Here is a 14281-nt window from a genome sequence, read left to right on the forward strand (position 1 = left end):
TGCCGATATAAATATCCTCAACACAACCTTAAAAAATATCTGATGAAAATCTTTATTTTAAAGTTACAGTACCAATGACATGACCTATCTATCTGATACATTATTTTCAAAAAGTGGACTTCCATTTGAAATAAACCCAAACACTGGGAGCCAGGAGAAGTCCATTTTCAGGATGCTATTATGCTATAAATATATATATCTATATTTTTGTAATGAGTGCTGAGACGTCCAGGTATTTGCACTACAGCAAACAAATTAATGTCTATTTTGAACATGCTTTAAGCTCGACCGGCTGGCGCTGTCGTCGCCGAGCGGGCACTCGAACCAAGTTGTTGTATTTGAATGTATTCCCATGGAACGAATGTACTGTGATCCAGCCCAATAAATTAACCAATTGGATAAAGCATTTATGCACGCGTGTTTTTTTTTTTTTTTTAAAGCAGACAAATGTCACAACGGCTCGATGAGGTCGTTGAAAGGAAATGTTGAACTAAAAAAAATAATAATAAAAAAATAAACAAAGCTCGTCTGTTACTGAACTGACGGCACGTTTTCCGCAACATGCAATTAAAAGTCACGTTTCTTTTGTTTCTTTCCTTGTATCGACCTGATGAAAGGCGCGTTTACAATCCTTTGAATATTTCATTTGACTGATATTTACACATCAAACAGGTCTTTTTCTTTCATGCGCAGTTGACAATAACGATCCGATACTTTAATGATCAAATGGTTTGCGTAAATGCGGCACTAGTAGCAAGAGGACTTCAGGGAATGTGCAGCAGCTTGAACAAAATGAAGACTGAAAAAAAAACTAATACAAGCATTTGAGTTTTTATTTTTTTATATATATATTTTTTTATCCTTGACCTCATTTCAGATGTGCGAAAGGCAAAACGTATTTTTTTTGCAGACGGGCAGAAAACGTCCGCAAAATAAGCTGCTGTCAATTGGCTTGTAATTGAGGGCAAAGATACATGTTCAGCGCTCAAGAGTGGCGGCACGTTGACGCGTGCCGGTTAGCGCATCTGCCTCGCGGCCAAAAGTGGAGCCGTGTTTCCCATTTGCATGACTTCCACGTGCCCTTGTTAGTTTTCTCCAGGTTATCCGGCGTTGACTTGAGTGTTTTGATTTTTTTCTTTTCTTTTTTTTTTTTTTAATGTTCAAAGCGCATCTGTGCAATCAGGCTATTTTGAAATCTAACTTGAAACGGCAAACAGGGTTACAAGTCGGCCAAAATTGGAGCGAGGACGTGCGTTGCTTTGACTTGCAGTGGTCATCTTGACGGTCCTTTCTTTTGATTTTCTTGTAAACAAAGGCGCTGAATCAAGTAGCAGCAAACGACATTTTGTTTATTAACAAGCGTCTCGGCTTGTCAAAGCTACGCTTTGGTTCAGCCTCTTGTATGTTCGCTGCAGAGGGCTTGTCTCCGTTGCAGGTAATTCAAATTCATAATAATTCATTTGCATTTAAATGAGACTCGCTCGGCTTTAGATCTCATAGGCAGGTCGACGTAGTGTATGTGGGCAAATGGGTCAGCCAAGGAACTGGATTGTGTTCAGTTCCTGTTTGCATCAACAAGAAAACAAAGACAACAATAAACGGTTTACGGCGCTCTCGAAGCCACCCGCTGTTAAAAATGCACGGGGATTGATCAGCTGGGCTGTTCTTAAATTGAGGTAAAAACTAATTTACACAATGTACACATGTATGTACCAATTGAAGAGCAACTGCGGGGATCTAAAAAGTCCACCATTGTACCGGTGGTAGCCACCTTCGTCTTTTTGAGAAGAATATCTTTACTTTTGGAGTGTTGGTGACGAGCTAACGCTAGCGACGAGCTAACGCTAGCAAAGAGCTAACGGCTAGCAAAGAGCTAACGCTAACGACGAGCTAACGGCTAGCAACGAGCTAACGCTAGCGAGGCCTACATTGGACCACAAAGAAGAAGAGCGCAACGAGGACCATGAAGATTTTGACGATTTAGAAGACGCTGGACTTCAACTTGCTCAACTCCTGCCGGGTGAAACACTGCATCGACATTGTGGTTTGAATCTCTTTTATCTCTCTCTTTCGTCTATCTTCATATGCGTTCGGACCCTGACTTTGAGTTAGCCTAGGTAGTATGTGAATTCTGTACCTTGTGAGTTGATTTTATTTAATTGTCTTTATTCGACTATTTTCAGCCCTATGAGAGGCAGAAGCAAGTGCAATCTGTAGGCCGGTCCCAAGCCCGGATAAATGCGCGGGTTGCGTCAGGAAGGGCGTCCGGCGTAAAACTGCCACAATGAGCGTTCGTCTTTACTTTTGGAGTTGACAGACAGGTTCCCGTGCCGCACGCGGATGCACCGCGGGTCGTGATCACATATCTGCGCAATAATCTATGACCTGGCAAACTGTCATGTCAGCATTTATCTGCGAATGTTCACGAACCGACTTTGGAAACGTTGACATTCACCAGCCGCTCACACGATAAAATCGGGCTTGAAGCTTCGAGGTCGGACCAAATCGAGCGGCGAGAGACGCGCGGAGCTGACGCTTCGGGTGACCTTGACCCAGGAAGTCAAACCGAGGGACAGGAAGTCGGGAAGACATTAAAGTCGACATATGGGCGAGGCGCGCGAACACGAGGAAGCGAGGTCTGTCGTTGGATGCGTTTGCTAGCAAAGCGGATGGCTGACGTGTGGAGCGTAGTCAACGTCTTCATCTTTTGGGTGAGAAATTAATTGTTACTTGCATGCACATTAAAAAAAAAATACATATATATATATGCTCTTTGATTCCAAATACTGTCCTTGGACACCCAACCAGGCCTTTAAACATTCAAATGTTTACTGCTCGGCTGCCATCGAATTCTAAACTCATGGAATTGGAAAAAAAAACTCTGCTATCATTGCCTTGAAAACTCTTTAAAATATGACTCAATTGCTCAAATAACATAAAAGGCATGACCATCTAAAGATTGAGAATATGGGCTAATTGTGGTAATAGAAAGGAACAAAAAGTTGCAACCTTCCCGGTTAATTAGGATTTTGAAAATGTCAACGTTTTTTGTTTCTCAGCGGATTTTCGTCAAATTTCAGCGATGACAGCTTGACTAAAGCATTCCCATTTACACTTATTTTCATCACAATTGCGTATAATTGCAAACGAAGCAGCAAATCCATTAATTTTACCGATTTTGCAATGCGACCAACATTTTTGCGAGTGTTAAAAAAACCTTCATATTTCACTTCTGCATCTAAGTACATATAAAACATGAAAATGAAGTACTTTGAGAAAAAAAATATATACTTACTGACATGTTTTGATTGAGGTTTTAAATGGAGAACATTTTTTAAATAAAAAGTACAACAACGTCTTCTTTAGGCTGCAGACGGAAACTCGGACTACGTTATTAACTTCTGTGTGTTTTTGTGCAATAATAAACAAAATGGTGACGCACATCGTACTGCAGATAGTTTCTCATACAAGCACAGGCAGATCCATCGTGCAGTGCAATGAACAGCTGGGTTTTGGCGTATCTCCATCTTGGCTTCATCTTCCCTCCAATTAAGTTTTTTTTTTTTATGCATTGCTTATTTAAAAAAAAAAAAAAAAAAAAAAGAGGGTACACCCTGAACTGGCTGCCAGCCAGTCGCAGGGCACATGGAGACAAACAGCCGCACTCACACTAGAGCACAGGTGTCAAACTCAAGGCCCGGGGGGGCCGGATCTGGCCCGTTGCATGATTTTTATGTGGCCCGCGAAGGCAAATCATGTGTATCAACTTTTGTGATCCATCCATCCATCCATTTTGCTGTGCCGCTTATCCTCACAAGGGTCGTCGGGGAGTGGTGGAGCCTATCCCAATGGGCAGGAGGCAGGGTACACCCTGAACTAGTTTCCAGCCAATCGCAGGGCACATCGAGACAAACAGCCGCACTCACAATCACACCTAGGGGCAATTTAGAGTGTCCAATTAATGTTGCATGTTTTTGGGATGTGGGAGGAAACCGGAACGCCCGGAGAACAGCCACGCAGGCGCAGAGGAGAACATGCAAACTCCACACAGGCGGGTCCGGGATCGAACCCGGGGCCTCAGAACTGTGAGGCCAACGTTTTCCAGCTGCGTCACCGTGCATTGCTTATTTTCTGGAGAGAGAGGCCAAGACATGGCGGCAGGTTCAAGAGAGCCAATGAGAGAAAGTGGATCCAACAGAGTTTGGAGCTAGCGCGGCTAGATAGCGAGCAAGCTAAGTAGCCAGCAGGCTAGCTGGAACTAAACCAGTTTGGTCCCGTCGGTGAAGATTAATGACCTTAGCGACGAGCGTCAAACGTACCCGGCTGGAATTTGACCTGTGGCCAAGCTACAGCGAGGGATCCCCGCAAAATTAAGCCATTTTAAACTACAAACAAGTAAAAAAATAAAACATGCTAATGTGCTCTCTTAATAGTTGAATCGATTGTTGTAAAATAAACTGGATTTTTCATTTGTTGGAATATTATTATCATACAAGGATTGGGGGAAAAAAATTGAATCTGATTCGCTATTTGCGTGTGCATCACCACAAAGTCCCCCCACTCGTACAAAAGCCGTTTGTCACTGACTGTAGAGCGCTACTGTGAAAGTACTCGTAGGGTTGAATGTATTTACAAATGCAGTTGAGAGTACTTCTTGACACTTTCACATGCACACTAGAATTTTTTTTTTTTTTTTAAAAAGCCGAATTGTCTGTCTTGTTTGTCGAGAGCTCGGAAATAGAAAAAGTGCTCAAAGTGATGAGCCTGGAGCACCCCAAAAAAAAAAAAAGCTTTCGGGCTGTAAATAAAATGATGAGCGTATCATTTTCCCGGGTTTGCAAATCGAATGATTATCGCGTCCTTTTCTGCAGGTACTTCAGAGCGCGCGCACGATTGCGGTCCCCCGTATTGTGGTTCGCTGATGTAACGCGTGCGGGGTGGCCTTTTTCCTCTTTCGCGACATCAAAAGGAAAAAGTTCCCCGGCCCAATTTTTGATTGAACGGCTCCTGAGTGAGCGCAAAACTCATTTCCGAGGTCAATAGTGCAAATCGAAACGATTCGTCTTATTGTTATGCGCAAAGGATTTTATTCATATCATCGCAAAGCGTGCTGGAGCTGAACCATTTCATAAAAAAAAAATACCATAAATAATCCACCTCCATGAATCAAGATCCAGGCGTTTTCATACATCGCTTCTCCTCACGAGGGTCGCGGGAGTGCTGGAGTCTATCCCAGCTGTCAACGGGCAGGAGGCGGGGTGCATCCTGAACTGGTCGCCAGCCAATCGCAGCGCACATAGCGACAAACAGCCGCTCTCACGCTAGAGCACGGGTGTCAAACTCGAGGCCCGGGGGCCGGATCCGGCCCGCTGCATAATTTTTATGTGGCCCGCGAAGGCAAATCATGTGTATCAACTTTGGTGATCCATTCCTCCATCCATTTTCCTTGCCGATTATCCTCACAAGGGTCGCGGGGAGTACTAGGGCTTATCCTAGTACCAGTAGGTGGGGTACACGCTGAACTGGTTACCAGCCAATCGCAGGGCACATAGAGACAGACGACAGTCGCACTCACAATCACACCTACGGGCAATTTAGTGTCCAATTAATGCATGTTTTTGGGATGTGGAAGGAAACCGAAGTGCCCGAAGAAAACCCACGCAGGCACAAAAGAGAACATGCAAACTCCGCGCAGGCGGGTCCCGGGATTGAACCTGGGACCTCAGAACTGTGAGGCCAACACTTTACCTGGTGCTCCACCGTGCCGCCATGAAGCAAGATTTCAAATATATTTTTAAATTGAGCAATATTAGTTGAGGTCGCGTCGTTGTAATCAGCAATATATTTCTCCCTGCTTGTGGAGCTGAAATAATATTGATATCCGATAAATGTCATCGGTGATTTTTGATTTCTCATGAAAAATAACTCATAAGATTAATGACTCAATCTATCTATCTGACGCATTATTTTCATTTAATGTTGCTTTAATATTGAGAAATAAGAGCACCAAAGAGGTCATTTAAGTACATAAATCTTTATTCCAGAAAATGAGAACTGAAAGTGGAAAAAAAAATGAAAATATGGAAAAAAAAAAAAAAAAAAAAACCAGAAGGACCACATTGTACAGCTCTCATTTGTTAAAATGACAAAAAGCACCGGGCCGCTCGACAAGACGGTCGCCGGCCGGCCAGAACAACCACGCGCGTTGCGTTCGAACTGCCGCGTGATTGATGAACATTATTGTTCAGCGATATCTTATTCATCATATACGTAATAATCTCCTGTCCAGAAGCGATTGCGGCGTGCGGGGCGGCCGACTGAACGGAGATGATCATTTCCTCGTGTCGTTAGCAGAGGCCTTCGCTGGAGAACAGACTCAAAAAAAAAAAAAACAATTAAAATCAAAAAAACATTCAGTCACGCATTCATCGCACGTATTTACCGAGCAGTAAATAAACACCGTCACGCCAGCACAATTACAGACGTATTTTGCGGCAGGTGAAGGACGAGTAAATGTTTCATCGGCGCGGAAATGACAAAACAATCCTTGCGTCTCTCCCGAGACTTTTCCATTATCCCGAGATTAGCGCAAAATTGAACAGTCCTTGTTTTATCTTTCTGCTCGGGCGGTGAACTTAACGACCCTCCGGAAAATGATCACCGGCGCGAATAAAGAGCGCCTGAAAAACCTCCGTTTGGTTCTTGCTCGATAAGAAAAGGTCGGTGAAATGTTTTACGTTAGGGTTCTTCGGGTGTAAAGTGTCGGCGTGCGAAAGCCCGCGATGGAACTCTCGGAGAGCTCTAAATGTGCGTGGAGGCCCTGGCGTCGACGGAGCTGGACCTGGACAGGTAGCGGCTGGTGGTGCGGCCGTCCTCTCCCAAGGCGTTCTCCATCTTTGACAGCAAGGAACTCTTGCACCTCTGCTGGAAGTCGTTCCCCATGAACACGTAAAGGACCGGGTTGAGGAAACTGTTGGCCGCCGCCAGGCAGGTCCCCACCTGGAGTCCGACGCTCAAGACGTAACGGCCGTAGCGTTGGTGGTTTAGCTCGAGCAGGACGAAGACGTGGTAGGGCAGCCAGCAGACGAAGAAGGTCGCGATGAGCGCCGTCATGACTTTGAACGGTTTGGACGACTTGGTCATCCTGTTGCCGCGGAGTTTGAGGATGATGACCGAGTAGCAAACGCTGATGACGAAGAACGGCACGACAAAACCCGCCACGAAGCGGCTCAGGACGACGATTTGGTGACTCTGCCGGTGCGACGTGTAGTTGTTGTAGCAGACGGTCCTGCCCATCTGGTTCTGGACGTCGCGGAAGACGGCGGACGGGAGGCTGAGCCCGACGGCGAGAAGCCAGGCCAGGGCGACGATCACGGAAGCCTTCCGTACCGTGCGGTGGTTCTGGGCCCAGACGGGGAAGACGACGGAGACGCAGCGGTCGACGCTGATGATCGCCAGGAGGAAGATGCTGCTGAACATGTTCAGGAACAGCACGGACGAGAAAAACTTGCACAAGAAGTACCCGAAGATCCATCTCTCCATGAACATGTAGGCGACGGAGAAGGGCAAAAAGGCGCAGAAGATGAAATCGGAGATGGCCAGGCTCAGGTACCAGGTGGTGTTGACCGTCTTCTTCATCTTGAAGCCGGAGATCCAGATGACCAGGCCGTTGCCGCAGAAGCCCAGCACAAAAACGGCCGCCGTGATCACCAGCAGCGACACGCACAGGGCGTCCCGCGTGCACGCCGACCTGTGCTGGAACACGGGCTCCTCGTGCGGCGCCGCGTCCTCGTCGTAAGTGTAGTTGGCGTAATCTTCGTAAAGAAAATCTTCCATTTTTCTCTCCGCGGGAGAAACGAGACGACTGCGGGGAAAGGCGGGCTGGTGAAACAAGCCAATCTAATCCGAATCCGCCGGATACGTCGGAGTCTGGGTACGAACCCGCCGCCGCTGTCGACTCGGTGCTGTCGCTTCCTCCCGTGTTATAGAGCGGAGCGCTATCAGATGACCGGATGCTTTCACAACGCCGCCACCGCCGCCGTTTCCTGGAGGCTTTCAGTACTGCTATTTGAGGTTAAGGGATTGCGCAATTCTGTGACCCAAGCATTTCAAGTCCATTTTCCGTGCCGTGTTCCCGTTCAGAAAATAAACAAAACAACCACAATCACCCCCCCCCCCCCCCCCGCGCCCCTTTCAAAACAAAAGTCTAGAACAACGGTGGCTGTTTTTGGTTGTGTCGTCAACATGAAATGTATCAAAAATTCACACGCGCTGTCGTCGAGAGTTTCGGGAGACGGCTCCGACGTTTGGGGAATTGGATCCGTGACGACCCGCCAGAGGCTTCTCGTCGGAGGACGGCGGCGCGGGGCTAGAAAATGCGACACGCGGCGTTGAAACGCGTTTCAAAACTGCAGTTGCCTGATGATTTAAAAAAAAAAAAATATGAACGCCAAGGTCAATGACATCACTCGAGTCGTTTCTTTTCTACACGGCTTATTCGTGGGTTCGCTTTGAGAATCACGTTTTTGGAAGGCCCAGAAGGTGCCGATGGCGTTTGAGGCGGAGCCTAAAACCGCACAAACGAGCGGAAGGGAAAAGGCCCCACGCACGACGCCTGCAACTCTTCTCAAGCCCTCGGCCAAGTGTTTATTTCACCTCTTGAGTACCACCGTGATGATCAACATTAAATTGTAGCGGCGTCGGAGGCCCGAGTCTTCATCAAAAACCATCATTTACAATATAATATTATTGTAGGATGTGTTTAAATTAGGCGGCACGGTGAGTCAGATGGTAAAGTGTTGGCATCACAGTTCTGAGGACCCAGGTTCGATCCCGGCCGTCGCTCGTGTGGAGTTTTCCATGTTTTTCCTGCGCCTGCGTGGGTTTTCTCCGGGCACTCCGGTTTCCTCCCACGTCCCAAAAACGTGCAACATTAATTGGACACTCTAAATTGCCCCTAGGTGTGTTTTTGAGTGCGGCTGTTTGTCTGCGATTGGGCGGCGACCAGTTCACGGTGCACCCCACCTCCTGCACGTCTATAGCCTGGATAGGCTCCAGCACTCCCCGTGACTCTCGTGAGGATAAGCTGTGAAGAAAATGGATGGATGGATGGACGGATGAAATTGTCCCTAGGTGTGATTGCGAGTGCGGCTGGTTTTCTCGATGTGCTCTGCGATTGGCTGGCGACCAGTTCAGGGTGTACCCTGCCTCCTGCCCGTTGACAGCTGGGATAGGCTCGGCACTCCCCGTGACCCTCGTGAGGATAAGCCGCTAAGGAAATGGATGGATGGATGGATGGATGGATAAATTGCCCCTAGGTTTGATTGTGAGTACGTTCGTTTATCTCTATGTGCCCTTCGATTGACCGGCGACCAGTTCAGGCTGTACCCTGCCTCCTGCCCGTTGACAGCTGGGATAGGCTCGGCACTCCCCGCGACCCTCGTGAGGATAAGCGGGAAAAAGAAAATGGATGGATGGATGGATGGAAATCAGCCAAAACATTTGTGGCGATTCATAGCGAGCACTTTTGTACAAACGCAAGTTCCTGAACGTTACGTTGAACCCACTGAGGGACAAGCTAGTGAAAAGTAGACATGATGTGGATTGGCAGAAGATATTAAATATAACCTGAGAGTTTTTACTTCTTTTTACACTAATATATACTGCAAGGCTGAGACACTACGATTTTCCAACACTCAAGCTACTGTGTGGTGTTGCTATGACAATAACTACAAAACTTTTGTCTTTATCATGACTCCCACCCAAGTGAGTCACAGGTTGTTATTTTAAGCTACAATTGCCACATTTTCTTCTGGCTTTTTACTCATCTGCCTTTCTCTATTTTTGGGTATCTTTTCATAAAACAGGGAGTCTTCGGGGTTAAGACGGTCTCGGCTTAGGACGTTTCGACTTTACAACACTTGACCCCCCCCCCCGCCCCCGTCCGCCATTTTGTCTGGCTAATCCTCGTCCGTGTTTGTATCTTCGCATTTTTCGCCCTCATTTTTCAACATTATCGCCCCAAAGAAGAAGGCTAGCTGTGTGTTTTATCAATGCGCCTGTAGCCAAAATAAAATCCGTTACCACGGAAACGAAACTCAAGAGCATAAAAAGATCGGAGGAAGGAGAGACACCAAGACCACCAAGACTTCAGTCGGTCCACCATGGTGACAATTATTAAAGACAGAGTCCGTATTTTAGCGCATGTCAAGGGTTCCGTTCCGATGTCGGATACAATGATCGCAAAACGAGGTTTCTTTGATACTTGTGGGGATGGAGAGGACTGAGGACCAGGTTCCTTCGCACTAGCTAAGCACAGCCTCCCCTTCTTTTTCTTCTTCTTCTTCTTCTCCACCTCTCAGCAGTCATGCTACGTACGCCATCTTGTTTATTTCAATGCATTTGTTTGTTATACAAAGTATTTTGACGTAAATTCTGACTTTAATGGTGGAATCCGACAGTCCAAATTCGAGTTTAGTCGCTACTCTAGGAACGGATCTCAGTCGTAGACCGGGGACTCCCTGTAGTCCATTTGACATTTAAGGTTCACAAATGTGGAAGTATAAGACATTCACCATTAAGAATCCAAAGGAGACAGTTGCTGCCTTGCTTAGCGGCACCTTGGCAGCGCTCTGTAAGCGGATTTCGCTAGCTAGGAGCAGATCTCAGTCGTAGACCGAGGAATCCCTGTATGTATATTTATACTCTTTTTTTTTTTAATTTTTGGGTTGTGTTTTTACATTTTTTTTTTCATCTGAAACTATTGTTTACACTCCTAACACACAATTTATATCATTTGTGAGCAGACGTTTTCCACTAAGTACCACCTCAAAAGATACTTCAAGTAAAACCAAAATGAGCCTCGTTTAAAATTTGATAACTAAAGCTGGAAGGAGTCAAAAAAGTATTTCTAAAATCCTTCAGGTCCATCGTTTCACAGATTGTTTACAAAAACATCAACAAGCCAAAATCGTGGGTCGGGGCTGCTTTTCTACCTGATGGCCTGGACGCAGGACATTTAGAGAAAGATAAAGATGAACGGAATATGGGAGCTCCAAAAGGACATCAGAAAAAGCAAGTAAACGGAACAACGTCCTCCATCTTCGAGTGGGCCTGTCAGAGTCCCGCTGTGGCCCGGTCTGGCCTTCAGAAATCGATTGACCCCCAGACGGCCCGAGAATATTGCTCAAGTGTTTTTGTCAAGGAACGGCGGTCCGCAACTCCTGCTGACTATTGTGCCGGCTTGATCTGCAACGACAGGAAATATTTATTTGAAGTTATTGCTGCCTAGAGCGGCTCAACCGGTTATTAAATCCAAAGGTTCGCATACCTCCCGCGCCGTAACCTTTACATGTTGTCTTCGGTGAAAAAAGATGGAAACATTGTGTGTCTGTGTGTAGTATTACTTCAAGAATACAGGTGTTTTTTTTGTGTGTATATGTGCATGACTTAGTGGATCAGATCCCGTTTTATGGCAGGTTTTTTTTTTCAGATATGCAGGTAATACCAAATTATTCAGCCGAGTGTTTTTTTTCTTCAGTTATTTATGATTTCTTGTTTAATTAGCTTGTCCGGGTATTGCTAATGGGTGGCACGGTGGACAAGCTAGTAAAGCGTTAGCCTCACAGTTCTGAGGTCCCGAGTTCAATCCCGCACCCGCCTTTGTGGAGTTCGTATGTTCTCCCCGTGCCTGCGTGGGTTTTCTCCGGGCACTCCGGTTTCCTCCCACATCCCAAAAACGTGCAACATTAATTGGACACCCTAAATTGCCCCTAGGTGTGATTGTGAGTGCCGCTGTTTGTCTCGATCTGCCCTCGAATTAGCTGGCAACCAGTTCAGGGTGTACCCCCCCTCCTGCCCGCTGACACCTGGGATAGGCTCCGGCACTCCCCACGACCCTCGTGAGGATAAGCGGCAGAGGAAATGGATGGATGGATGGATCACGAAAGTTGATACACATGATTTGCCTTCGCGGGCCACGTAAAATCATGCAGCGGGCCAGATCCGGCCCCCGTGCCTTGAGTTTGACACCTTTGCATTTTCTCCCCGTGCCTGCGTGGCTTTCCTCCGGGCACTCCGGTTTCCTCCCACATCCCCCCAAAAAACATGCAACATTAATTGGACACTCTAAATTGCCCCTAGGTGTGATTGTGAGTGCAGCTGTTTGTCTTCGTGTGCCTTGCGATTGGCTGGCGACCAGTTCAGGGTCTGCCCCGCCTCCTGCACTTTGACAGCTGGGATAGGCTGCGGCACTCCCCGCGAGCCTCGTGAGGATAAGCGGCTAAGAAAATGGATGGATGGATGGATGGATGGATGGATGGATGGATGGATCATGAAAGTTGATACACATGATTTGGCTTCGTAGGCCACGTAAAATCATGCAGCGGGCCAGATCCGGGCCCCAGGCCTTGAGTTTGACACCTTTGCATGTGATCTGGGTGCCTGCATGTGTTTCTTCCGGGCATTCCGGTTTCCTCCCACATCCCCAAAAAAACATGCAACATTAATTGGACACTAAATTGCCCCTAGGTGTGATTGTGAGTGCCGCTGTTTGTCTCGATGCGCCCTGCGATTTGCTGGCGACCAGTTCAGGGTGTACCCCCGCCTCCTGCCCGCTGACAGCTGTGATAGGCTCCAGCACTCCCCGCGACCCTTGTGAGGATAAGTGGGCAAGGAACTGGATGGAAGGTATCGCTAATGTTGTTAGGTAGGTTAGCAACAGTGACAATTCACTGGAATAAGAATTTTTGGGGAGGCAAAGTTCCATTTCTCGCTTATGCTGCACTGACGAACCCTCCCCTTCTTTTCTCGCTCCATCCTTCCATCCATCCATCCATCCATCCATCCTTCCTTCCTTCCGCATTTCAGCAGTGAACAAATCTTCCCCGGCAACCCCTCGAGGGCCGCGCGGCGTGACCTTCAATTTGATCGTAATGAGCCGATTCGGCGCTAAGAGCTGTCACAAAGTGTCACGTTGCGGCCAACTCATTTGTGACTCCCGCAAAAAAAAAAAAAAAAAAAAAAAAAAAATCTAAACCCCGTCTCCTAGGAGACCGACGAAGGGTCTCGCGGAATTGATGCTGACAATTCCTACGGCAATTGAACGCGCCGACGCGTTCTTTTGCAGGGGCTTTTTCTTCCAAAGAAATTGACAGCAACACTTCCCGTCGTTGCGCTTGCCACATGACGCTCTTTAGGAGGCCCCCACCCCACCGGCCACCCCACTCGCACCCCCGCCCTCCCTTTCCTCTGGCGGGTTTTGTGGTTATTTTCCTTCTCCCCGAATCGCAGCGAGTCCTAATTGTTCAGACGGATTCAGCCATCCACGGCGTTTGCGGCTTTTGCCCACGTCTGCTTGAAGATGAAGAAGAAGCGCACACGACAAAGTTCGGCCATTTCCAAAAAGGTTCCGATGAGCAAGGAGTGCTGCAATGTGTCCAAACCCCCCCCCCCCCCTCTTCTCGTCGCCATCTCCTCCCCCGCGATGAATAAAAGAGATGGAAAGATTTTTAGATCACGTGATGGATGGCGACACAACATTTGCACATACATTTTAATAGTTATGAACACAAACCCCGAGCTCCCGTCTGGTTAATAATTCAAATTACCGGGCTGAAAATGCGAGATTTAATATAGATAAATGAGAGCGAAGCAGCTATTCTAATAGATACTATTTGTCTCATTGCCGAAATTCATAATCTCCGTAAAAAGTCCGCTTTTATCGGTGCGCGCGTGTTTCGGCGTGTGCGCTCGCTCGCATATTCATAATTTATCCTCCGTCCAAATGTAATAAACATTTTATGAAGACTTTCTTTTGCATAGAAAGTATTTTCACACCGCGCACGCTTCGCGCTCGTTCTGTTTCTTCGGCGGCCGGAAGACAGGCGTGTGCTTTTTGCGGACGCGCGCGTGCGTTAACGGCGGCAACGCATATAGTTGCAATTTCTACAATTATGAATCCTCCAACTACGACGCTGCGGTTGCGCCTTCGCTCCCAAGGAGGAATAAATAAGTAGACCGGATGAACCGAAGTCGTTGCGTAGGCTTGTTTTCTTTTTAGAATGATAGTAATGTCGCGGATTCTATTCCTCTACTCGTGAAAGTCCAAAAGTCCAGATTTATGTTTTATGACGAAACACGGTACGTGGTTTCCAATTATCTGCAATGGCAGTGGATGGGGGTTTTTTTTTTTTTGTTTTTTTTTTGGTTTCGCTTTTTTGCGTTGATGTTGAGAGTGTGGTTAATACCTGGTTAGAGCGTTAGTCTCACAATTCTGAGGACC

The 14281-nt window shown here is 47.0% G+C and overlaps 1 protein-coding gene and 1 long non-coding RNA gene across 2 annotated transcripts in view; one reads left to right on the forward strand and one right to left on the reverse strand.

Annotated features, from left to right (window-relative positions):
• The first annotated feature begins 1574 nt into the window (after positions 1-1574).
• LOC133499270 (uncharacterized) overlaps positions 1575-14281 on the forward strand; it is a 31033-nt gene continuing 18326 nt past the window's right edge. Inside the window, exon 1 of the long non-coding RNA XR_009794609.1 lies at positions 1575-2044. This is a non-coding gene — a long non-coding RNA (uncharacterized LOC133499270). The remainder of the gene's footprint in view (positions 2045-14281) is intronic.
• Positions 6086-8015, reverse strand: cmklr1 (chemokine-like receptor 1). The gene is made up of 2 exons (XM_061817315.1): positions 7942-8015; positions 6086-7864 (listed from the first exon to the last, which is right to left on the reverse strand). The coding sequence occupies exon 2, from the start codon at positions 7834-7836 to the stop codon at positions 6802-6804; it is 1035 nt and encodes a 344-aa protein (XP_061673299.1). The 5' UTR covers positions 7837-7864; positions 7942-8015; the 3' UTR covers positions 6086-6801.

Source organism: Syngnathoides biaculeatus, chromosome 4 (assembly GCF_019802595.1).
Source record: "Syngnathoides biaculeatus isolate LvHL_M chromosome 4, ASM1980259v1, whole genome shotgun sequence".
NCBI lineage: Eukaryota > Metazoa > Chordata > Actinopteri > Syngnathiformes > Syngnathidae > Syngnathoides > Syngnathoides biaculeatus.